This window comes from Bidens hawaiensis, unplaced genomic scaffold, assembly GCF_021521415.1.
Source record: "Bidens hawaiensis isolate Kalapana, Puna unplaced genomic scaffold, B.hawaiensis_p1.1 tig00009385_1, whole genome shotgun sequence".
Classification (NCBI taxonomy): Eukaryota; Viridiplantae; Streptophyta; class Magnoliopsida; order Asterales; family Asteraceae; genus Bidens; species Bidens hawaiensis.
In genome coordinates this window covers 116,163-139,627 of record NW_027491692.1, presented here as the reverse complement: position 1 = coordinate 139,627, position 23,465 = coordinate 116,163, and the positions used below count along the sequence as shown (strand labels likewise).

Genomic DNA, 23,465 nt, shown 5'->3' with positions numbered 1-23,465 from the left:
AATACCTTGCAAACCGAATCACATAAATCTCAAATGGGCCAAGCTGGCCAATTAGCTTCGGCTTTACGCGCTTTATTTTGTTATTAACAGCTTATAAACACGCCTTATAAACACACCAATATGACGGCTGGCGGTTGTATGGGTGTGCAACTAACAAGACCAGAAACTGAATATTTGAAAATAAAATTTCCAAACAAAAATTGACAAGAAAATAATTTTAAGCACATTATAATTCTTAATTCCTGCTAAAAATGATGTACGTACTTGACTCGGAACAAATGAATCAATACATTCATATTCCAAACAACTAATCCCAAGCACTAGGCACACTACCACCACCACCACCATAGCCGCCATATCCACCTCCACCGCCACCACCACCATATCCACCACTGTTCCCACCACCATAACCGCCATATCCACCACCACCACCACCGCTATAAGAATTATCCTTCCTAAAATCACGACCACCAAACCGCCCTCCAGACCGCCTATTCTTACCACCACCATAGGATGCCCGACTGGCATAACGAGTGAGCCACGCGGGGACCTCTTGATTAGCTTCTTGCATCAAGTCAGCTAATGATTTTGCTAAAGACATGTTGTTTTCATTAAAGAAAGCTGTAGCCAATCCTGTCTTGCCAGCTCGCCCTGTTCGTCCTATGCGGTGCACGTAGTCATCAATGTCGTTAGGTAGGTCAAAGTTCACCACGTGAGAAACATGTGGGATGTCCAGACCACGTGCTGCCACATCAGTCGCTACTAGAATCGGCGTTTTTCCACTCTTGAATGATCTCAGTGCTTGCTCCCGTTCCTGCCATTCAAATTATCAGTTTAAAAAATGTTCGACCAAATGAGCCGAGCCTCCAGTGATTACTCGATATCGGCTCGCTAGAAGCTTGAATTGGTTAGGGCTTAAACGAGCTCGAGCCTATATCAGTTCTCATCTAAATATCTAATAAACGAGCTCTAGAACGAGCTTCAGATATCGAGCTTGACCAGACTCATGAGCCTAAATGAGTCTACTATTTACCTAATTTTGTTTAGTACGTATATACATAATATAGTTATAATGTATTAAATTCTGATAAAAAATAACTAAATATTATATACTGTTATATATATAAAAAAAAGGTAAATTACGGTTTTCATCCCCGTGGTTTGGTCATAACTGTCACTTTCTTATTATTTGGTCTGAGGGACATTGTGGTTTCAAGAAGTTGGCATGCAAAAAACTGGCAATTCAGGAAACCACAATGTCACTCGGGTGAATAAAAAGATAAAAAGTGACAATCATAGTCAAACCACAGGGACAAAAGCTGTAATTTATTAAAATTACAAATATACATGTACAAAAATAATGATAAATGTATATATACACATTAGCAAATAAATGAGTCCAGCCCAAACCAAACTCAAGTTTGTAAAACCACTCAAGAGCCGAGTTTTAAAAGTAGAGCTCGAGCTCTCTTAACTAAAAGGCGCTGAGCTCGGGTTTGGTTCGTTTACGCCCCTATATGTGTGTGTGCCAGAGGGAGGGGATCAGTCTAAAGACCATCGTGATGTTCTTTAAAAACAAATCAACTTACCGGCTGTGTCCTATCACCATGAATTGTTGTAGCAGGGAATCCATTACCATACAACCAATGTTCAAGTGAATCAGCTCCCTTCTTTGTCTCCACAAAAACCAATGTAAGGGCTTGCTGCAAATAAGGAATCAATCATTAACAAGATTTTATATTACACCCGTTAAGAGATTTAACATAACCGAATAAGCTTATTCATTAATAAACTAGGTTACATACCCGTGTATTACATGGTTGGATAATAAAAAGCAATACGATTCATAAATCTGTAAATACTTCTTATAAAAACGATATAATTCATATTACACAGATTAAATAATGAAGAAAAATGTTCAATTTATAAAAGGTTTTATGAACAAACTTAACCTTTTTTAAATAAAAAAATGTTTTATGAAAAGAATTACAGAAATCATTATTTTTAAAGAGAGAGAGAGAGAGGCGAACCAAAAAATTATAAAAAAGAATTAAAGAAATATGTATAATTAATAGGAGGATGAGAATACGTGGCAAAAAGTTACTCTTTTTATTTTGTGGTATAAAAGTATAGATATCGATGGGTCCATATGGCCACATAAGGTGGTTATGCACATTGCACATGCGTGAAGATTAGAAAAAAGAGAAAAAAATTGGTACCTTCCCATGAGTATCATTTTCCTTCTGAGCATGAAGGAGGTCCATAAGATGGCTTCTTTTGTCAACTTCCTGAACAAATTCCACTCGTTGGACGATCAAATCGGTACTTGAACCAACACGACCCACCGTTAGAAATATGTAATTTGAAAGAAAATCAGATGCCAGCCTCTGTACAACAAAAAAAATCTTGAGTTTATCACATAATATGAAATAGACGAGACTCGAGAACAAAAAATATAATATTGGTACAACAATTCAGTAATAAACATTTAAGTATTGCAATTTATTGTATATAAATAATGTATGCATTAATCGTAAAGGTATAATGAATTAAAGGCTTTAGGGTATAATGATCCGTTAAAAACTGAAAATTAGGTCACTTCAATTCAACAAGAACAATACGAATATAAGGCCCTATTCGAGAGGGGCTACTCTCCAATTACAATGATAATAGAAATAACTCAAGACAAAGACCAAGAAAAAGATACGACCCTAGGCCTATTTACTCTAAATAAGTGCTGGAAACTTCCCCATTATTGCCCTTGACTTTGGCTCCCGTTGGATACTTATCATGGTCATTTTTAAAAAATTGGCTCAAGAGACAGCTTTAAAATACAGAGATCATTTGTGTAACTTCTGATAGAGGGGTACATTTCCAGGAGTTAATATACATCAAATGGACCATTCTGTTTAACTTCAATTTATTAACGAATTTAGCAACCAGCCTTATTTTAACTGATTTTTACCTAAAAACTGTTGATGTGGCACTGGTCAATGCCATGCCAGATGCCTAAAATATGTTATTTAAACAAATTAAAGAAACTATTTACAGGTTAAAAAAAATGCCCTGCTCTAATATCCAAAATTAAAAACGACAGAAATTGATATGTGCAGTTAACTGCACGAATCTTACTTGCAGCAATACCTAAATGAAAGGGTATATTTGTAAATATTTCAAAAAAGGACAAGGTGTAAGTTTTTAAAAATTTGCTCTTAGCACAGATGTTTTACCAATGTGGCATATACATGTACACACTAAAATGACAAACAAACAATATGCCACATCAGCCATGTTCTAAAAATCAGCAAATAAATGAATTGCCACCGGTCGAACAGATCATTTATTGCTACAGTAAGTAATAAAATGTAACTTTGTTCCTAAAACCAGTAATATGAGTGGATTTCTAATTTGCACCTAACTTAAGGTTGCTTATTATAGTAAGAAAAATATTAAAGTTCCTTCCTATTTTGTATTAACAAACTATTAAAAAATCAAGCAGCAAACCTGGATTTCTCTAGGAAATGTGGCACTGAATAACATTGTTTGTCTCTGACCTGGTGGAGGCATGTCTGTTTGCTCAACTATTTTTCTAATTTGAGGCTCAAATCCCATATCCAACATCCGATCCGCCTCATCAAGAGCTAGATACCTTATCATTTGCAATGACACTTTTGCCCTCTCAAGTAAATCAACCAACCTTCCTGGAGTTGCCACAAGAATATCAACTCCTCTCTCCAGCTCTCTTAACTGCGCATCCATAAAATGCCATAAAAAACCAATGTGATTATATAAATATATTAGGAAAAAAGGACACGCGAATCAATCAACACACATTTGTTTATTACCTTAAAAATAAAACTTAAGTCTAAGACTCTAAGTTACCTGTTGATTAACCTTAAAAATAAAACTTAAGTCTAAGACTCTAAGTTACCTGTTGATTAATCGGCGTTCCTCCATAAACAACCACCACCTTGACACCTGTCTGATATGAAAACTTCCGTGCCTCCTCATGTATCTGCATGCAACAAAATATACAGATACATCAACTTAGCAAATTATCTGACGTACATAAATAAAGTTTAAATATTTATTCATGAATATAAACCTGGCAAGAGAGCTCCCTTGTAGGGGATATAATTAGAGCAAGGGGAAACACGGCCCGTGTCCCACGTGGTCTCTGCGCAAATTGACCCTTCATAATTCCACTAATTATAGGAAAGCAAAACGCCGCTGTCTTCCCGGACCCAGTTTGAGCACACGCCATTAAATCCCGACCCGCAAGCGAAATTGGAATTGTGTAACGTTGAACAGGAGTTGGTTTGACATACTTGCACCTTCTAATATTATTATTCAAAGCTTCCCCTAAATCTATCTCTGCAAATGTATTAACCGGAGGTGGTACATTCTCCCCACTAGTTTCTACAGGAATATCCTCATAAGCATCAAAATTGATACCACTATTTTCCTGCTCAGTTTTAATCTCCTCAGAACTGTCTATATCATCATTACCAAAAGGATTAACCTCCACGTCTCTACCCCCACCACCACCCCAACTACCGCCTCTATTTCCCCAACCACCGCCACCACGAACGCCAGTAACATATCCTGACCTACCATTTTCATACCTAGGAGCTGCCGCCCATCGTGATCCACTTGTTTGTCCTACATGTCCTGACCTATCTGTTGTAGGCAGTGCACCACCATGTGATGCAGCTGAACCAGCCACTTGACCAAATGCAGGCTGTCTGTTACGAAGATGCGGAGGCACATAAGCAGGCTTGCTGGAAGCCCCTGTGGCCCCGCCGACTCCATTGTTTTCAGATCCCGAAGTTGCATTTTCAACAGCATCTGCCCACGAAGTTCTCATGATTATAAGCTCTTAGCACCAAGTGGATCAATTGAATCTAACCTCTAAAACACAGATCAATCCCTGTATAAAAAATTCAACAATCCAAAATGTAAGAATGTATATTCCTATAAACCCATGACCTAGTTGATATCAATTATCACATATACGGTTACTAGTTTAGTGATATGTGCTAATAACCTAACAGGAGCAGGGACGAGCTCATACCATACCAGTACCGATCCCGATTTACTTATTAACTTGGTACCGGTACCAAAAATGCTTGGTTCGGTACCAGTAGTCCGGTACCGCAGGCAAAAAAATCGGTAAATACCGGTACCGGTACCGATCCCAATTTTCTTCAAAACTTGGTACCGGGACCATCTGCTTATCCCAAAATAGGAGTCAACAAGCCAGGAATAAAAAAATACATCAGAATTAACGAAAAGTCAAGTCAGAGTTAACGAGAAATTCAGTTAACAGCTGTTAGGAGTTAACTGTTGTACAAATAGACAGTTAATGAGTTAAAATGTTCGTTAACAAAATAATAACACAATTTCCTTCTGGTTTCATACTCTCATTGCACATTTACACCCCTAGCAACATTACGATATTCTTTCATCTTTATAATTCTCCGGTAGCTAATCAAGCTCAACCATTAATCATTCAATCCTGAGTTCTAAACTTCTAATCATTCATTGATCTGAAACCATATCATTTCATTAAGCTACTTAGATCATATAAACACGCATAAACCTACAAAAATCCTAAAAGCAATCAACGCATCATCGTTCAAAAAGGCTCCTACAACATCTAAAATTAATTCACATAATCTCATCGATACGAATCGATTTATCCACAAACAAACGCATATAGATAGATATACATATACAACAAACAATTCACATGATTCGCGTCTCGTAATCCGATCAACGAGAAAGCGATATAAGCATTCAGATTCGCGAAATGCATAACGAAGAAGATTTGAAAAGAGAAGCTGTTAGATATGAATAGAATAGAAATAGACCTGACGTGGTGGAGTTGCCGAGAGAGAAGATAAATTATTGTCGCATCAATGGCGGAACGCAGGAATTTAGGGGAAGAAATCAGAATCAGAAACCCTATATTTCAGATGTGAAACAAATTTGGGACAACGAAGAGAAAATATCGGTTTAGATATTTTTCACAGGGATTTAGGCACACGAATATTTATTTATTTATTTAGGATTCTCTCCTTTTCTTTTAACTTGTTGGTGTGTGAAAATTGAGTTACATCTTCCAATCATTTACTTTTTACATGGTATAAGACGAATATCTAATCTTAACTATTCTAATATAGTAAAATAAATGTGGACTCTTATCATGTTTTGGTTAATTCTTATATTTTTTTTCCTTTAAAACTAATTTACCTTAATATATGTAATAAATCAATAATTATTCACTTTCCATTTACATTATATTTATATAATATCTATGTATTTTTATAAATATAATAAATATTAACATACTATTTTACTACATATTTCAAAATAATTGGGTGAATTTCAAAAATCACAACAAATCATGTTTCTCAAATGAAAATTGTTATCGGGTTTTTAATGGAACTTAAATTTGATATTATGGGTCAAAAGTTGGTAAATAGATTATTTGGTACAAATTAACTATATTTATGTCAAAATTTGTTATGGGTCAAAAATGAAAATTTTGAGTATTTTTAAAAGTTTGAGAATGCAAAATAAATTTATCGTCAAATTTGTTATGGGTTCAAAGTGTTGACTTTGAAATGTCAAAAGTATGAAAGTTGGAATTTTAAACATGATTCGGGTTTAAAATTTATTTTTAAGGGCATTTTTTAAAATAATCAAAAGGTTCGGGATTTAGCAAACTGACTATTTTTCCCTCAATTATTAAAATGTAAGCAAAGACTGCGAACATTTTCGACATACCACTCCTATGCCTATTAATGCTTATAACTTTTATCAGTTTTTAAATATTTATGTTAACATTAATTTTTCCTTCAATGGTGATCAGAACGTTGTATGGGAAGCATGTCATGGAAAACTATACTCAAATGAGACAAAATATTCACAAAATTGGATGGGTTAACATGTTATTTTTATGTTGTCATTATGACAAAGTCGATAAGACCTCTGAAACTTATCAAAATATTTTTCATGGTATAGCTCAGAAAAACATAATTCTTGAATAACATCCATTGTTACAATTTAATGTTCTACTTTTCTTTAATTAGTGGTAAATTGATAAATATATCAATAAAGGTAACGCTCATTTTGTATTTAGACTGAATGGTTAGAACTACTATCGTGTAAGGCCCCGTCACCGGTAACCCTACTTTCGTGTTGGATTTACTCATAAACGCAGTTCTAAATATCAGAGTTAATTAAAACATTCGCGGAATTTAAAAACTTTCATAAAACAATTCATAACAAAACCGTCTTGTCTTAAAACATCATTTTGTCTTTCAAAAATAAACGAAACATTAAACTTAAACGTCTTGAGTCTTTCGATGTCAGCCTCTTATTAAGTGCCACGTGTCTCCTCAAGCGAGCTGCCTCATCCTACTCATCTGCGTGCATACTAAAAGTCAGCTACGCTGAGTGAGTTCTAGTTAATCACATAATCATACAATACATTCTTACATTTCATACTTAACCTCTTAACTTTCTTTCATACACACCTAAGTGCATATACTTTCATTCTTACCTTCGTACTTTCTTTACATACATAATCATACGTTTTAAAAAGCCTTTCGCCCTATAACCTCACAGATATTATAAGGGTCTGGTCCCTAACGTCACAGATATTATAAGGGTCTGGTCCCTAACGTCACTGATATTATAAGGGTCTGGTCCCTAACGTCACAGATATTATAAGGGTCTGGTCCCTAACGTCACAGATATTATAAGGGTCTGGTCCCTAATTCTCGAATATTCGTAGGGTTCGATTCCCTCTTCGTTACCATACTACCATACAACCATCTTTTCCTTCTTTTATTTACTTTATTACGTTCATACACATAAGCATACATATCATACTTACCTTAAACATAATTCTTGAATAACATCCATTGTTACAATTTAATGTTCTACTTTTCTTTAATTAGTGGTAAATTGATAAATATATCAATAAAGGTAACGCTCATTTTGTATTTAGACTGAATGGTTATAACTACTATCGTATGAGAAGCTTTATTCCCGAAATTGGTTCATAACCAAAAGTCTTTCAATTATACATATATGGCATCGAGAATGAATTTTTCAATAGAAAGAAATATTCTCAGGTACGTTTTTGCACGAGCATTTTTTTATTAAGTTCGTTTAAAAAAATAATTTTGTGATATAAATAAAATCAATTTATGTACACATTATATAGATACCACCATAGATGTAATACATTTTTTTTCATATACGCTATGTAATTATTTGTTTTACTTATAATTTTATAATTTGAATTATCCTGTGTGTGACACGGGCTCTAAAACTAGTAAATGAATAATTTACGTATTTAATCATTCATGTAAAAACAATATTATGCCATTAAAACCCAATTAAATCTTATTAACATAAGAACTATATAAGTGATATTCAATATTTTTTTTTCTGGCTTGCAATTTTAAATTGAATCATTAAAAGATAGACTCTGAATTATTTAATATGTCGTTCAACAAATACACTCCTCATTAAGAGGCTACCAAATCCACGTGTTTTAAGATATAGACATATGATAGTTCGTAATTGATGATTTATTAACTAGCTAGTGGAGTCAAATCCGCGTGTCATAACGAGCGGGAGTTTTTTTGTTCTGGATTATTGGGGTTGGGGGGGGGGGGGGGGCTCTTGAGCCCACTATTAAACAACCTGGGCCTATACTGGATGGGTTATGAGAATTTGGAGTGGGAAAAATTCATGATTTTGATTTTGATGTAACTTGGATAAGCCAATCATTCCTTATATATCGCCGGACCATTATTCTACATTTTGAGACATTCCCATTGGCCGGGCGTTGGAGGAAAGTGAAACTTTTATCTTCATCAACCACCCATTGAATTTTCACATCTCAAATTCAAGTAGGGATTTCCTTCATTCGACCTGGTTTGATTTTCCTCTTCAGACATGGAACAAGATTGTACACTACTTTTCAATTGTTTTATCTTTTGTAAGGAATATACACCTTTTCATTTTATATGGATCTTCACCTTTTGATTTATGCTTTGATAGGTCTAAGACACATTGCTAGCTAGTTTTTATCTTGCAAGTCTAACAGTTTAGCCTCAACTGCCAATTTCAACACAATATCAATTGTAGTACTTTGTTGTTGATGATCATAATACTTACTTTTTTGTATTCAACCAAAATAATTATGTAATTAATATTTCATCAGCATATACGGGAGCGGATTTTATGTGTTTTTGACTTTTGTTTCAAGGTAAATTTGGAGTTTATCGGAGGAAAATATCACGTGCTAATAAAACATCACATATTTAATAAACATTTATCGCTTTAGGCCGTTCCTTTGGATCAACGCCAAGGGTGCCACCACCATCCACTTCGGAGTCATGTCACCACCACCCGCCACGTACCCATTGCATAACCCCCTCCGTCCTCCAGGTGCTAATGCGCTAACACTTGCCCCTCTACCACCTCCTTCGCACCCCTAACAATATGTCGCCGCTTAACGCCCCTCCAAATTGCCACCAATGTGCAAGAAAATTATTTTTGACTTTTTTTTTAACTTAAAAACGGTTTACCATTTCAATCAACTAGCCCCTATTGATCCAATCAGTACCACTTCCAAGTCTTCAACGTACACCGCCGAGCCGGTTAGGTCTAGTTTTGAGTCCTGTTTTAACATCATTGCTGTTATATCTTTTTGATACTTTTAATACATTTTTACTAAAATAATATAAATGAAACGAGATTTTTTATTTTTTGTTTTTACAAGATGGAGCTCTTGTAATATCCTTTTTACTCATACATACATATACATTATCTATAAAGAGATAATAATTTAATAAAATAGATAGAAAACGACTCTTACATCGTTACATATCACATTACAATTAGCTTAAGTTAATAAATTCAAAACTTTTGAAAAAAATATCCACCTCCATTAATTTTTACATAATGGGCTAAGATGAAAAATTACTAATAAGCCCTCAGTCTAACTAAGAGGACGAAGTTGAATTAGTAGATGACGAGGGTAAGTTAGACATTCTCATCTCCAACACTTTCTTGTGGGAATTAGAATGTTTATGGGTCACAAAAGTAGGGCTTTTGGCTGGTCTATATTCGGGCAGCAACCTGCCCGACTTGTACCTCACACCACATGCATTACACAATGTTTTTGGTCCTCGTGGTCCTGCCCGCCACTGTGGGGTTCTTTGTGAGAGACAATGTGTGCATATCCTTCCTTGCCCCTGCCCCTGCCCCTGCCCGTTGCTCGCATTCGCCTGCCCGAAAACGCTGCTGTTGGGAGTTGTACATTTGTTTTGTAAAAGTAGCTCACTCTCGGCTAACCAACATGTTGGGCTTCTCTTCCTCTTGCTTCTTGCTTTGCAAGGTACAACTAGTTTAAGCGTGGAGTGGGTTTTTTCCACTTTAAGTTGTGCTGTTGTGTTTGTACCTTGCGCATTGAAGGTTGTACTCTGGGGTTTTACTTCTGGTGGCATACAATTTCCACTGCTGGATAAACAATCCTCCACAAAAATTGAGAGCCATTCCATGTTTACATCATGACCTTCTTCCTACATTAAAAATGGTACAACAGTTAATGCATAGGTGCAAAACGAGACGGTAGTAGTACGACTCCTGACATTTTCAACCGAGTTGGAAATTGAGCTTGTATTTGACTCAACTCCAACTCAAGTGGTTCGACATGTTAACTCGTTTTCTAAATTTTATTAATTTGTGCTAGAGTTAACTCATTTTTCTCCACTTTAATTATTTGTTGTGTGTTTGCTTTTATAAAATGTATTAAAGAAAGTGAACTGATTTATACCAGAGTTAACTTGTTTTTTAGTCAACTTTATTTATTTGACATATGTGTTTTGAATAAAAATATAAGAGAAAATGAAAAAACTATAAAAGAGCTAACTTGTTTTTTGCCAACTATATTTATGTTACATATTTGTTGTTATAGAAAAAATATACAAAAAAATGAAATAAATTATACGAGGTTTTATAGAAACGAGCTATGTTTAGCTTCATTAAGGACTAGCCCACGTGATAGAGCTGGAAGCCTCTAGTGGGAGGTTTTTGGTTAAATCTCTTATGAGAAGTAAATTTGGCGTAATTTAAAAAGTAAGTAAAGATAAATATAACATTTAGCGCTAAAAAAAAAATAGGTTAGCTCAAGCTCGGCTCAGATATTATATGAGCCAACATATACCACCACAAGACAAATCAGTAAGTTTTTAACAAACTAATCTATTTTGCGGTTGCGGTCACGAACTTTTTAAACAACCCTAACATCAAAAGTTACACTGTTGCTATTTGAAAACAAAGACACAACTTTGCTTTACAAGTGTTAGTGCATGGTTGTAGTGAAGGTACAAGCGAGCAAAGCACAAGAAATAAACAAAGGGTACCATGGAATGACCGGAAAGGAGGTCATCGAGGCTGCAAAGAAGATGTTGCTCCGGCTGATAGTTGGCCGGAAGGTTGCCGGAAAGAGAGAGATTCTGGCAGAAATCCATAAAAAAGGATTTGTAATAATTGAAAAAATTTGGAGCGAGAATATTATTATATAATGGAGTAAAGCAAAAGTTTTTCTTTTTTTGTGTCGGCAGATAAATGTAAGCAAATTTAAATTTTGTCAATTAAAGAGACCCCACATGACATGATGCCGATCTCACATGCATGCGCATAATGGCATGCATACATATATGCATCCATAGCCAAACCTATTACATACCCAAACCTTATTTTTCTTCGGTGCCGGATTCTTTCTTTTAGTGATATTCGTATGTAAAAATCACGATCCCCTCCTAAAATTAGTGGTAAGTCTATATGAAAAAAAATACATGGGCTAATTGCCACTAGTTTTCTTATATTTATGTGTAATTTGAATTGCGGTTTTTCGCCATGCTATCATTATTTTTAAACATCATATTTCATTTGAAAAACAAAGTAAAAGATAAAAGTTAATATTGATTGCTGACAAAGTCTCAATTATTATGTGTAAATGATTACTCAATGGTGTATTATCTTTTCGTGTTGATTATTAATATAAAAACTTAGCTGTAGCTCTTAGTTTCAATGGATGTAATGGCATGTTATTAGTACTTATCGGACTCGATTTTGTCCAAACATAATTGAAAATTGAGATCATAAGACTATCCACATCATTACCCTTTGTCCATCTCTCCTGCCCGGTACCATGTCAACTGCACAGCCCTTCTTTCACTCCTATGCAACAGGCGTCAAACATGTTGGTCTCTCATCTCTCCTCACAAGCAACCTCGTTTTCTCTTTTTCTCTGCCTGCAGCTTATGCGTTCCTCCACTCTCTCTTATTTCTCAAGTCCCGAAGCGATAAGCAAACACGAAATAAACGAATAACTCTCGTTTATATTAATCAGAAAATATAACTCAAAAAATTGATTACAAACTCTCAAACCTGACTCGGTTTGACTCTTGATTAACCCTAACTTGGTTGCATCTAGATGAACCCTAACTTAGCTACATCTCGTGTGTCTCTAGACAAACCTAACTCGGTTACATCTCACACATTCTATAATGTCTAACCATAACTCGGTTTATATAGACTAGCCTAACTTGCTAGCTAAGATATTATCTATTATAATAACATAACAATTAGGAAATATGCTGTAATTAGGAAACATAACCAACTATGAACGACTTGTCATTATTGGTCTTTCAATCACCCACTTGTGACTTGGAGTCCGAAATTACGTACAACAATCACCCCCTAATTTTCGACTCGAAATAGGTGGATCTTTGTCTCCAAAATTGTCTTCTTTTGCCTTGATTCTTCTGGAACATCGCTCGATCCGTAACTGTGTTCTTTCGGCTCTCCCGAACTCGATTACCTCCATGACCCTGTTCTCGACCATTCCATCGGCCATATGAACTTGTATATCCACTCCTCTGGTTGCAATTCTGGTCATCTAATCAAGCGAACATTAGTCTTCTTGATCTTCTTTGTTCCAAAATCAAAACATGAGTACATTGTTCAACTCAAAATATTGGCCAAAACATAACTCGTTCAACCCGTATAAAAAACAAACTTTGAATTGAACCGACTTGTCCATCCCAAATAAAAACAATCAATAGTGGTCAACCCAAATTGTTGAACCAAATAAAGATGAAAAAAAATCTAACCGAGTTCTTCTAGTTTTCCTTGAACTCTTTGTAACCAAAAGTAATCCAAACTTACTTCTTTCTTTCTTTTGGGATTCCTCTTAGTAATCAAATAATATTCCTCAAGAAAAATAACTCCAGCCTTTCGTTTTACTTTATTTTGCAACAAAAGAAAACCCTACAACAACAAATTATACAATTGGAATAAAATAGAACTTCAAACCCTTTTGCGCCAAACGCCCAGCTTGTCGCAAAACCTAAACTTAATAGCCTTTGACCAATTTAAATAATTCTTAATTTCAACACTCCGAAGTCCGAACAACCTACTCGTTGTCGTTGTAACAGTACCCACGTTGCTACGGCTCCGCCGTTGGAAAGAACTCTTAATCGCCGATCTCCTCGATTATCGAAGCCAAGACATTACCTATTATAATAACATAACAATTAGAAAACATAACCAACTATGACCGACTTGCCATTATTGGTATTTCAAGTTCACCGACTTGTGACTTGGAGTCTTACATCCAACAATTTCTCTCTTATCCATGTCATAAGTCACATCATCAAGAGCATGGAAGGGCCTCCCTTCTTCTCTAGCATCGGAGATAGTCTTAAGATATCAGGGTTAAAAAATATCGAAGCTTAAAAGAAAAATGACCCGGTAACAGTAATTTTTGTATCAGCTGCTGATATATTTGTGTTGTTTATCAAGTTTTTGGCATGTAAAGTAACCGGCCAATGATTTGGGACTGCTGCAAATTTGTTTTCTTGTTGCATGCAAATTATTGTTTTCATGGAGGTGGTAACAAGGCATTATCTCCGTACTCGAATAAAGGGACATTTTTCTTTTTCCAATAACTATTTCTTAATTTAATATATTTTTTTTCATATTTAAATCCTACAATTAATTAAATACAAACGACTAAGCCTGTCTATCGCAAGAGGGAACGATTTCCGTCTCTCTTCTATGTCGTCTGTCTTTACGATCATAACCTTTTCTTTTCTCGCTTTCTATGATTTACCTTCTGTATGCGCCTCATCAACTTTGTCATTTGCCTATGTTAATTTTGTCCTCCAATGCTATATATGGATCCTTCCAAGTATCATCCGTTGAAGATAGTCTAACAACGTTGAAAAAATGATAATCAAGTTATGTTAGTTTATTTAACTATTTGTAAGAACATCTTAAACGTTAAGTTTTGGGATCAATAGCAAGAGTCATTGATCATTTGGAATACATCCAGCGTCACCATCTTCGGATATGCATGCCACCACAACCTCACAAAAGGACCGACTAAACCCGATAAACGACAAGTAATCAACAAGGATAGCGCGCGCACCATTACCAATGATTAACACTGACTGCTGGCTTGCGGTACTAACACAGAATATCTGCTAGCAATCTTAATTAGAACCACATGTCACATTGACACAAAAGTCCAAATATATGTCATATTATAATTGCTCCCCCCGCTCGCTACAAGAAAATTAAGAGTTACCAATTCTGATGCTCGCACTCTCATTATTCTCTTTGAACTCAGCATCATGAAACCAATTCTTTCACACCAGAGTTGGTTCAACGGATTCCTCACCCACTGTGATGAGGCTAATAGTTATTTCCTAGCAATTTAAGAATAGAATCATAAATCTATGTACTATCCATTCGACCAATATTCCTCATCGTTACGAAGCTGACATAAGTAGCAATGGATATGTTTTCACTCTTCTGCACACTAGATATGTAGAAAGTAGAAAATATAAGTTTTTGAAACTATTTCTTTAACAATAATCTAACTTTTGTAAATTACACATCAATCTTCATTAATCGTGTTTTTCAATCAAATTACTACGTATTTATTTAGAGTCTGGGTTAAAAATATCGTTATTGTTTATAGAAAGGAAAAAAAAAAACCATTTCAAAAACATCAAATTATACAATCTGCAAGATAAAAAGATGTCAGGCATAATACGTCTTGGTTTCGGCACAAATTCAAATAATTTTGACTATTTAAAAGCAGGAGAAGCTAGGAAGGTGAAAAGGATAAATCTTTTTTTGGAATCCACATAAATAATTATAAATGATTTGCAATTTAAGTACTAAAACTTATACCATCTGTTGTAAAGTATTAATTTTTGTCTTAGGACACTAGGGGCACCTTTGGTTGTCCCTTGCGAGTAGTATATGTTGTTAGGGTATATCGTTAGTCACCCTAAGGTAGTGGTTGAAAGATGGAATTTCGGTTCTATAACTCGCTGACGAGGAGGCAACTATGTGTGTGGAGACGATAGAGAGAGGATATTATATATTGGTTTATGGTATTTGAAAGTAGTGATGCTATTAAAGATGAAGAAGCTCTAGGATAGTTAGATAAAAAATGAAGAACATACGTCCTTTTTTTTATGATTTTTTTTTTCTAAAGAGCATATAAAATTAAACTTAGTGAAAATGTAAGAAATCCATGGTCTCCACCTCTTAGGAACTACGAGATTATGTCAAGGACGCCTTCGACATCCAAAGGTCAAGTTTCAACCATAAAACTCCGTTTACAAGTGGAGCGCCCGCTTTAAAGTTGGACAGTAAGTGTAACCGAGCTCATAAATTATGACCAACAAATAGTACGGGCCGCAAGATATACTTTGTTCAAGGTTAACGAGACGACATTGCATAATTAGTGGAGTTTCTGGATTCCCTATAACATCCCCAGACTATAAATATTGTGGGTGAGGAAGGAGTGAAATCCAGACATCCACTTGCCACCTCACCCATTAATCATCCACCACAAAACCACAACACCTTCTCAGGCGCCCACCCACCAACCAGGTAACTCCCAAGAGGCTTAAAAAGGCGGGGTCCACCCCCATTTTAACCATTCGACAAAACCACCACCATCCAACTGCATGACCGCGTTGCAATTGTCACCGGCGGAGCTGGCGGCATCGGCAAAGCCATCGCCCTCCACCTCGCCTCCCTTGGCGCAAAGCTTGTCATCAACGACATCTCCAGCTCCAACAAAATGGACCTAATCGTCTCCGAAATCAATTCCAAATTCGCACATGCATGCGCTATTGCCGTCAAAGCCGATGTGTCCGATCCAATTCAAGTCAAAGCCTTATTTGACGCAGCTGAATCCGCCTTCAATTCTCCGGTACACATCGTAGTTAACGCCGCTGGAATAATGGACTCATCACACTCCTTAATCTCTAACTCCTCCGTGGACGAATTCGACCGAACGTTTGCGGTGAACACGAGAGGCTCGTATTTAGTCTGTAAGGAGGCGGCTAACCGGTTGAAGCAAGGAGGCGGAGGGAGGATTATTTGTGTGTCGTCATCGTTGGTGGTGTCTTTGCAACCGGGGTTTGGGCCGTACACGGCGTCTAAGGCTGCGGTTGAAGCGATGGTGAAGATTCTAGCGAAGGAGCTCAAGGGGACCAGGATTATGGTGAATTGTGTGGCTCCGGGTCCGGTAACCACAAGGTTGTTTTTCGAAGGGTAAGTGAGGCGGAGGTGAAGATGTTGGAGGACTTGAACCCATTCGGGAGGCTGGGGGAGCCCGAGGATGTCGCTCCGCTGGTCGGGTTTTTGGTTAGTGACGCGGGAGAATGGGTTGACGGTCAGGTTGTTCGGGTTAATGGTGGTTATGTGTGACTGATAGTCGGGTCGGGTTTAGTTTTCTTTTTTGAATAATGGATCGGGTCGATCAATGTCATACGACTTGACCTTGTTACTTGTAATTCAGTTATGCTGACTTATTAAAAACCTTCGTAAGTAACTTGCTCTTTGGTCTACAAAGTCATGATAATATTTTGGAATTTTTTTGTGGATTAGGTGGTTTAAAGGAAAAAAAAATGGTTTTAGGTAGTTGATTAAAATTTAAATGGTTTTAGGTTGTTTGCTATCAGAGATGGAGAATTATCGGTATACATAAGCTTATTTTCCACATGTCTCTCCATGTCATCCAATCGAACACAAGTGTCATCCAAGTCAGCAAGGTGTGACATGTGAATCCGCTATTTGAGATAGCGGATTATACAAACTCGTCTTACCCAACATTTACCATCATCCGGGAACTCTATTTTACATGTGTCACAACCCCATGAATCCTCTTTCTCAAATAGAGGATTGCCACCAAAAAATATATTATCGACTTCTCGGTCGTATTGAGCTTTGAGAATTTATTCCAAGCTATCATACAAACTAAGAAATAGTTTAGGGTTGCAACCTAACAATGCTCTTAATACATATATAAATCAACTTTTACCGTCAGTTTTTTCGGGCTGGCGGTGGACACACCCTTTGGCCGTAGTAGCAAAATTTCAAACGTGTCACGGGAAAGCTCTAGGGATATCAAATCGATCCGATTCTTTCGGCCAAAGGGGTATGTTCACCGTCAGCCCGAAAAAACTGAGTATGGGGCTATTCACCCAAAATGACCAGATTTTCCGTCCTGAACATACCCCTTTGGCCGTAGTAGCAAAATTTCGAACGGGCCACGGGGGAGGTCTAGGGATATCAAATCGATCCGATTCTATTGTAGGGTTATAAAATATCAGATCGATTTGATATCCCTAGACCTCCTCCGTGGCCCGTTCGAAATTTTGCTACTACGACCAAAGGGGTATGTTCACCGTCAGCCCGAAAAAACTGAGTATGGGGCTATTCACCCAAAATAACCAGATTTTCCATCTTGGGATATGTCACATTTACGTATATTTAGCTAGGAAAGTGATAATAACCCCATAATCATTTACAAAACATAATACCACACATCCCAAGGTTTTCATCATGCATAAAGTTGTAGTTCCAACTTATGATGTTAAAAAATGTTTTTGCCTTTTTATAATGTACCTAGACCTAGAGCAAACAACTAAATAAGCAAGATGTACAAGTCTAAATGCTAAGCAAGAGGAGACCATAATAAGTGAGGGTACCTCAAAAATAAAGGCACTGGGACACCTTCAACTGTTACAGCAATAATAGCAGTTGATGGAGATAAGAAGAAACCACATTCCATTAATTTCACATTTAAATTCTTTTTCTGGATATCAAGTACCATATATTGTGTGGCCAATCTTGTTTGTAGCCCCGGAAAGCACAATTGTGCTATAATGGCGTGTACGTTATGTATTAAAAAGTATGAAACATACCCAAATGTGATGTGGTACTGCATATGACATGTTGATATGAATTGACATGACTCGTATAATTGCACCAACAGGCAACAGGCAACATGCAACAACTCATATATTGCTATGCAAATTTCAATGTAAAGTTATCTTAAGAAGCCTTTAGGCTGAGTGGTGTGGGGGGCTCTAACGGGGGCGCGAGTGGGGGCTCCAGCCAATAATATTGTGACGTGTGGCAGAGAGAGAAACTGGATAAGATGGGTGTTGGAGCCCCCGCTGGAGCCCCTGGCCCTGGTGTGGAGGGGCTCCAACGGATTTTTTTTTTTATTTTTTTATAAATATATTCAAAAAACGTATTATTAAAAAAACTCATAAATTATTAAAAAAAACACACATTAAAAAAAAACACATTAATATCTAAAAATAAAAAAAATTAAAATACTAAAAAAACATTATTCTTATTCTTCGGCTTGGTCTTCTTCGATCAACCTCTTTCGGATACGTTCCTTTTGCTTTTCCATCAGCATTTGATCGACCGGATTTAGGTTACTGAAGTCTCTTGTAAGGAAGTCCAAATCTCTCATTCGACTTTTTTCCTTTTTGTCATTAGAGACCACCTCCATGGTTTTGTTGAATTTATTGAGGGATTCAACAAGATCGACGATGTTTACGGCTCCCCCCTCAGCCGGTTTTTTCCCCTTGGCGTCCCGTCCCAATGGCCGCCTCCTCGGCGGTGAAGACGTTTCCTCCCCCGCAATGTTTAGGTCGAATCCAACGCGGCAATCCGACCCGGCAGAAGTGCTATACGCTCCAGACGAACTAGTTTTAGTCCGTTTCGGCCCTACTTCCGCATCATGGTCCGGCGCCACCAGCTCAACCCACTTGGAACACCTTTTCAACCTCTCCCACAACTTTACATCGTCCCACGTCTTCACCGTCCCATACCTCCGCAAACACTCCTGCTTCCACTCTTCGACAGTGAAATTGTAAACCGCCAAATCATCACTGCCACTTGGTCTCATACGACCGGCGTTCATGTTGAAAAGATTAGTAAACAAGCCGACAAATTTTTTTTTGAAGTTGTGGTAATTGTTTTATGTGATTTTGGGTGTGGTAATTGTTTTATGTGATCTTGGGTTTATATATAGGAAGAACACTTTTTTTTTTATTAAATTAAAGAGCCCAACGGCTCATTTCTCATGTCCCAACGGCTCTTTCACGTCTCCCAATGTCCCTTTACGCCTACAGGTCCCGCGAACCACCTTGCGCCTGCTTTGAATTCCGTGCTCGCGCCCCTCTCGCGCCCCGGTGGTGTGGTGCTCGCGCCTGGGGGCGCGAGCGGAAGGGCTCTCGCGCCCCCGCTGAAGCCCCACACCCCTCAGCCTTAGAGCATTCTCATCCCATCCCCTATTTTCAAACAAAAAATTACACTAACACTCACTTTATTTTCTCTCTTCATTTAAATTAAATAATACTTTTTATCATTACCCTTTCTCTTTCCTTCACTCACAACTACTTTCAAAATATATTAAAAAATTATGGGGGATGAACAGTAACTTTTCAAATATACAGAAAAATCGGTACTTTTTCTAAAATATAAAAACTCTTCACTCACAACACCCTAAATCACTCTCTAAATTATAAAAACACTCCTCACATAATATGAGGGGTTGGATGAGAATGCTCTTACATATAAGAGCATTCTCATCCCACCTCATATCCTTAAACCAAAAATTACATTAAAACTCCCTACATTTTCTCTCTTTATTTCAATTAAATAATACTTTTTATACCTTTTATCATTACATTTTCTCTTTCCACTCACAACCACTCTCAAGATATATTAAAAAATTATAGGGGATGAACAGTAACTTTTCAAATATACAGAAAAATCACTACTTTTTCTAAAATATAAAAACTCTTCACTCACAACACCCTGAATCACTCTCTAAATTATAAAAACACCCCTCACATTAAATGAGGGGTTGGATGAGAATGCTCTTACATATATGTATGCACACGCGTTCACTACAAAACCATTTATAAGTAGAGCATCGTTCTTATCAAATAATCGAAATTATGATAAGCCTAGGGTTAGTTTGGAACTTTGGATACAGAAACACCATCAAATTAAGAAGATGTAAGGCTTGATAGAGGCTATGAATAAGTCGAGTTATTCACATGAGATACGACCAAGCTCTATTTACCACTGAATTTAGGTTTTGAAGTTCACTATTCGATTTTGCCCGAATCGAATCAGTATTGGAACAACTCTTAACTCACGTATATGAGATTAGAACATTAAATTTCTCGTAACGTTTTTTTCTCCTTTCATTTGACTCTTCTTTAAATAAAACAACTACAAAAGTTCACTTTGATTTTTTTTTTAAATAGCCGACCCGTTACACCCGTGATCTCTAAACATGGTTCAAATCTCACGTAATGACGTAATTAATAAAGATACGTGCATGGAAATAAATAACTGAAATAAACATGAAAATAAAATTAAGAAAACAATAAATTGGCACTGTGCAGGAGAAGAAATTAGAAACTGGAATGAAATGTTAACATGGATTAGTGGAATGTGTAACTTGGTATCATGGATGTTCATTCAAAAATGCATTTCTACATGATGTTTTAAATCTAAATATATTTAAGGTTTGTGGGAGGCTAAAAACCGGTTATCCTTATTTAAATATTGTAATTAACCTGTTTCGGTTAACTGGTTTCAATGTGAAATCCCTCACAGCTGCCAACCTACCATTAATATCAGTGCGCAAACCGGTTTTTACCGTACCAGTTAATAACCGATGTCGGTTGGGTTAAGCATTTGCACAATTGCACCCATGGAAACACACAAATTCAAGATGGGCCTGATTAATAACCGTGAGTATAGGCCGTTTATAGGTAGATTGCAATTTGCGTGTGTAGTGGGTATGGCTGGTGTCTTGGGGCTACAAAAAAGGTATAGCTCTGTTGGTATTGCTGGGCTGATAATAAGAAGTGTAGATGGACCAGTATCAGTGGTAGGAAAGGGTTGAGTGTAGCCATCAGCCATAGAGGTGCATAAATCGGATTTTTCAAATACCCGGTTTCGGGTATGAAATCGGGGACCGGATATATGAAAAATGGGTATTGGCAATACCCGGTTCGGGCCCGGGTATTGTCTCTAAAAACCATACCCTATGTATCGGGGTCGGGTCGGATATAGAATCTGGTATTTTACTGCCCTACTCCCAGGTATTGAAAAACCCTATTTTCGGGTATATATTGAATTTTTTTTAAGTGGTCGCACCTTTTAGGATTATTTTTCCTGGTATTTTTCGGGTAATATAGGGTATAGATCGAGTATTTGAAAAACCTGGTTCCGGGTATTGAACCGGTTCGGGTTTTTGGGTATTACAGGCACAAATCGGGTCCGGTTCGGGTTTTGGTATTGAAATGCATGCCATATCCGTACCCTATGGGTAGGGTTGGGTATGGTTTCGGGTATTAAAATCCCGGGTATATAAAAGCCCCAGTTCCTTGTTTTTTTTTTCGGGTCAAGTTCCAGGTTCGAGTTTTTTTTCACCTCAAATGAGTAGTATTTGGGCAGATCCATGTCAAATAATGGTTCTAATGCAAAGTAATTGGGCTTTATTTTAGCAGGCCTAATCTAATATCGATTACCATATCATATTAAAGCCTACATTCGAAATGAATGTGGTATCAACTATCACGTGTATTTCGGAATTTGGATGGATCAAGTTTTTAAGAGGGCTTGCAATTGTAGCACAGCGCAATCTCTCTCTAGTGCCTTCAATTAAGGGTTGTTTACGAGCAGAGTTGAACCGAGCGAAGTGTCACGGACCAAGTATTTGAAGATCAAGATGCTTGAATTGTGTTGAAACGCTTGGGTTTGTTGGCCGTCCCGACTTCATCTGGCACAGCCTCAGCGGGAAAGGAGGCGTACATGCCTAGTCGTGCTTACACGACGAACGCATCGCTGGTAGCGAGCTTTTGCCGCTCGCCTGATGAGTCCAAGCCAGGACGAAACCAGCAGACCCTGATCATGAGCGGACCAATTGGCTGGCCTTCGGGCGCCACACGAAGTCTAAAGGATAACTCCGTGCCAAGTGATATCAAAGCAGGTCGAACCTCGGATACGTTGGAACGTGTACACTCAACCAAAAAGAGCTTAAAAATGTCGATAATGAGTTATGCAATGGTGATGGGAGAAGATCAAATAGTCTTTGTACGCCGCGAGTATGGGATCGTGTGCGTTACCCTAGTCCAGTGTTAGTGAAGGCCAACGCGTTCATGTTAAAAGTTTAACGATGTAGCAGAGCCGTAACCTGTTTTGAAGTCTGCTAGCTTGGCGAACGTCGGCGTCATATAATCCGACGTCATTATTAACTGAAACAGCTAACTCACATTTTGGCTGAACTATTGGGTGTCTCACTTACCAAAGTGAATCATTCTCAAAACGTATGGCTTTGGCTTGTGAGCTGGTATGGGACAACGAACTTGCCCTTCAAACATGCATGGCCTAGGGGAAGACCACAACGTCTAAGTCTTGAACGTCGGTATGGGACGACATGCGCATGCACGAGGAGTGCATGGTTATGGTGGTGGGAGAGTGTCACGGATCAAATGAAGATCGAGATGCTTGAATTTTGTTGAAATGCTTAGGTTTATTGGCTTGTCCCAGACTTCATCGGGCACGGCCTCATCAGGAAAGGAGGCGTACATGCCTAGTCGTGCAACGACGAACGCATCGCTGGTAGCGAGCTGTTGCTGCTCGTTTGATGAGTCCAAGGCATGACGAAACCAGTAGACTCTAATCATGAGTGGATCGATTGGCTGGCCTTCAGGTGCCACACGGAGTCTAAAGGATAACTCCGTGACAAGGCTTGCTCGTTGCTTGGCTCGTTTACAACCGAACAGAACCGAACGACTGAAATTCAAATTGAGCGAAAATCAAAACGAGCCAAAATCGAAGCTAGCATTTCTCCATCGAACATCGAGCGATATCGAGCATTATTTACTTATTTATGTTTCAATCTAAAATTTTCAATAAGAAACAAGTTTGAATGTTTTAATTAATATATATTTTGTAAACAAATTAATAGTTTTTAGACAAACGTGTAATAAGTTGTAAATTTTAGGAGAAAA

At 37.3% G+C, this 23,465-nt stretch overlaps 2 protein-coding genes and 1 pseudogene across 2 annotated transcripts; 1 reads left to right on the top strand and 2 right to left on the bottom strand.

The window, feature by feature from the left end:
• Nucleotides 1-171: 171 nt before the first annotated feature.
• LOC143532199 (DEAD-box ATP-dependent RNA helicase 37-like) lies at nucleotides 172-5,935 on the bottom strand. The gene is made up of 7 exons (XM_077027312.1): nucleotides 5,874-5,935; nucleotides 4,106-4,930; nucleotides 3,932-4,015; nucleotides 3,505-3,747; nucleotides 2,220-2,387; nucleotides 1,590-1,703; nucleotides 172-814 (listed from the first exon to the last, which is right to left on the bottom strand). The coding sequence occupies exons 2-7, from the start codon at nucleotides 4,865-4,867 to the stop codon at nucleotides 308-310; spliced, it is 1,878 nt and encodes a 625-aa protein (XP_076883427.1). The 5' UTR covers nucleotides 4,868-4,930; nucleotides 5,874-5,935; the 3' UTR covers nucleotides 172-307.
• Nucleotides 5,936-9,940: 4,005 nt separating this feature from the next.
• Nucleotides 9,941-11,656, bottom strand: LOC143532158 (GATA transcription factor 12-like). The gene is made up of 2 exons (XM_077027287.1): nucleotides 11,454-11,656; nucleotides 9,941-10,610 (listed from the first exon to the last, which is right to left on the bottom strand). The coding sequence occupies exons 1-2, from the start codon at nucleotides 11,559-11,561 to the stop codon at nucleotides 10,032-10,034; spliced, it is 687 nt and encodes a 228-aa protein (XP_076883402.1). The 5' UTR covers nucleotides 11,562-11,656; the 3' UTR covers nucleotides 9,941-10,031.
• Nucleotides 11,657-16,057: 4,401 nt separating this feature from the next.
• On the top strand, nucleotides 16,058-16,878 carry LOC143532177 (NADPH-dependent aldehyde reductase-like protein, chloroplastic pseudogene; annotated as a pseudogene).
• Nucleotides 16,879-23,465: the final 6,587 nt, after the last annotated feature.

Excerpts from the sequence above, each read along its gene's own strand:
- LOC143532199 (XM_077027312.1), bottom strand. The coding sequence starts at position 4,867 with ATGAGAACTTCGTGGGCAGATGCTGTTGAAAATGCAACTTCGGGATCT. Across the intron at positions 4,016-4,105 it reads CAAGGGAGCTCTCTTGCCAG|ATACATGAGGAGGCACGGAA; the intron begins GTTTATATTCAT and ends TGTTGCATGCAG. Across the intron at positions 3,748-3,931 it reads GAACGCCGATTAATCAACAG|TTAAGAGAGCTGGAGAGAGG; the intron begins GTAACTTAGAGT and ends ATGGATGCGCAG.
- LOC143532158 (XM_077027287.1), bottom strand. The coding sequence starts at position 11,561 with ATGGATTTCTGCCAGAATCTCTCTCTTTCCGGCAACCTTCCGGCCAAC. Across the intron at positions 10,611-11,453 it reads TCCTTTCCGGTCATTCCATG|GAAGAAGGTCATGATGTAAA; the intron begins GTACCCTTTGTT and ends TTTTTAATGTAG.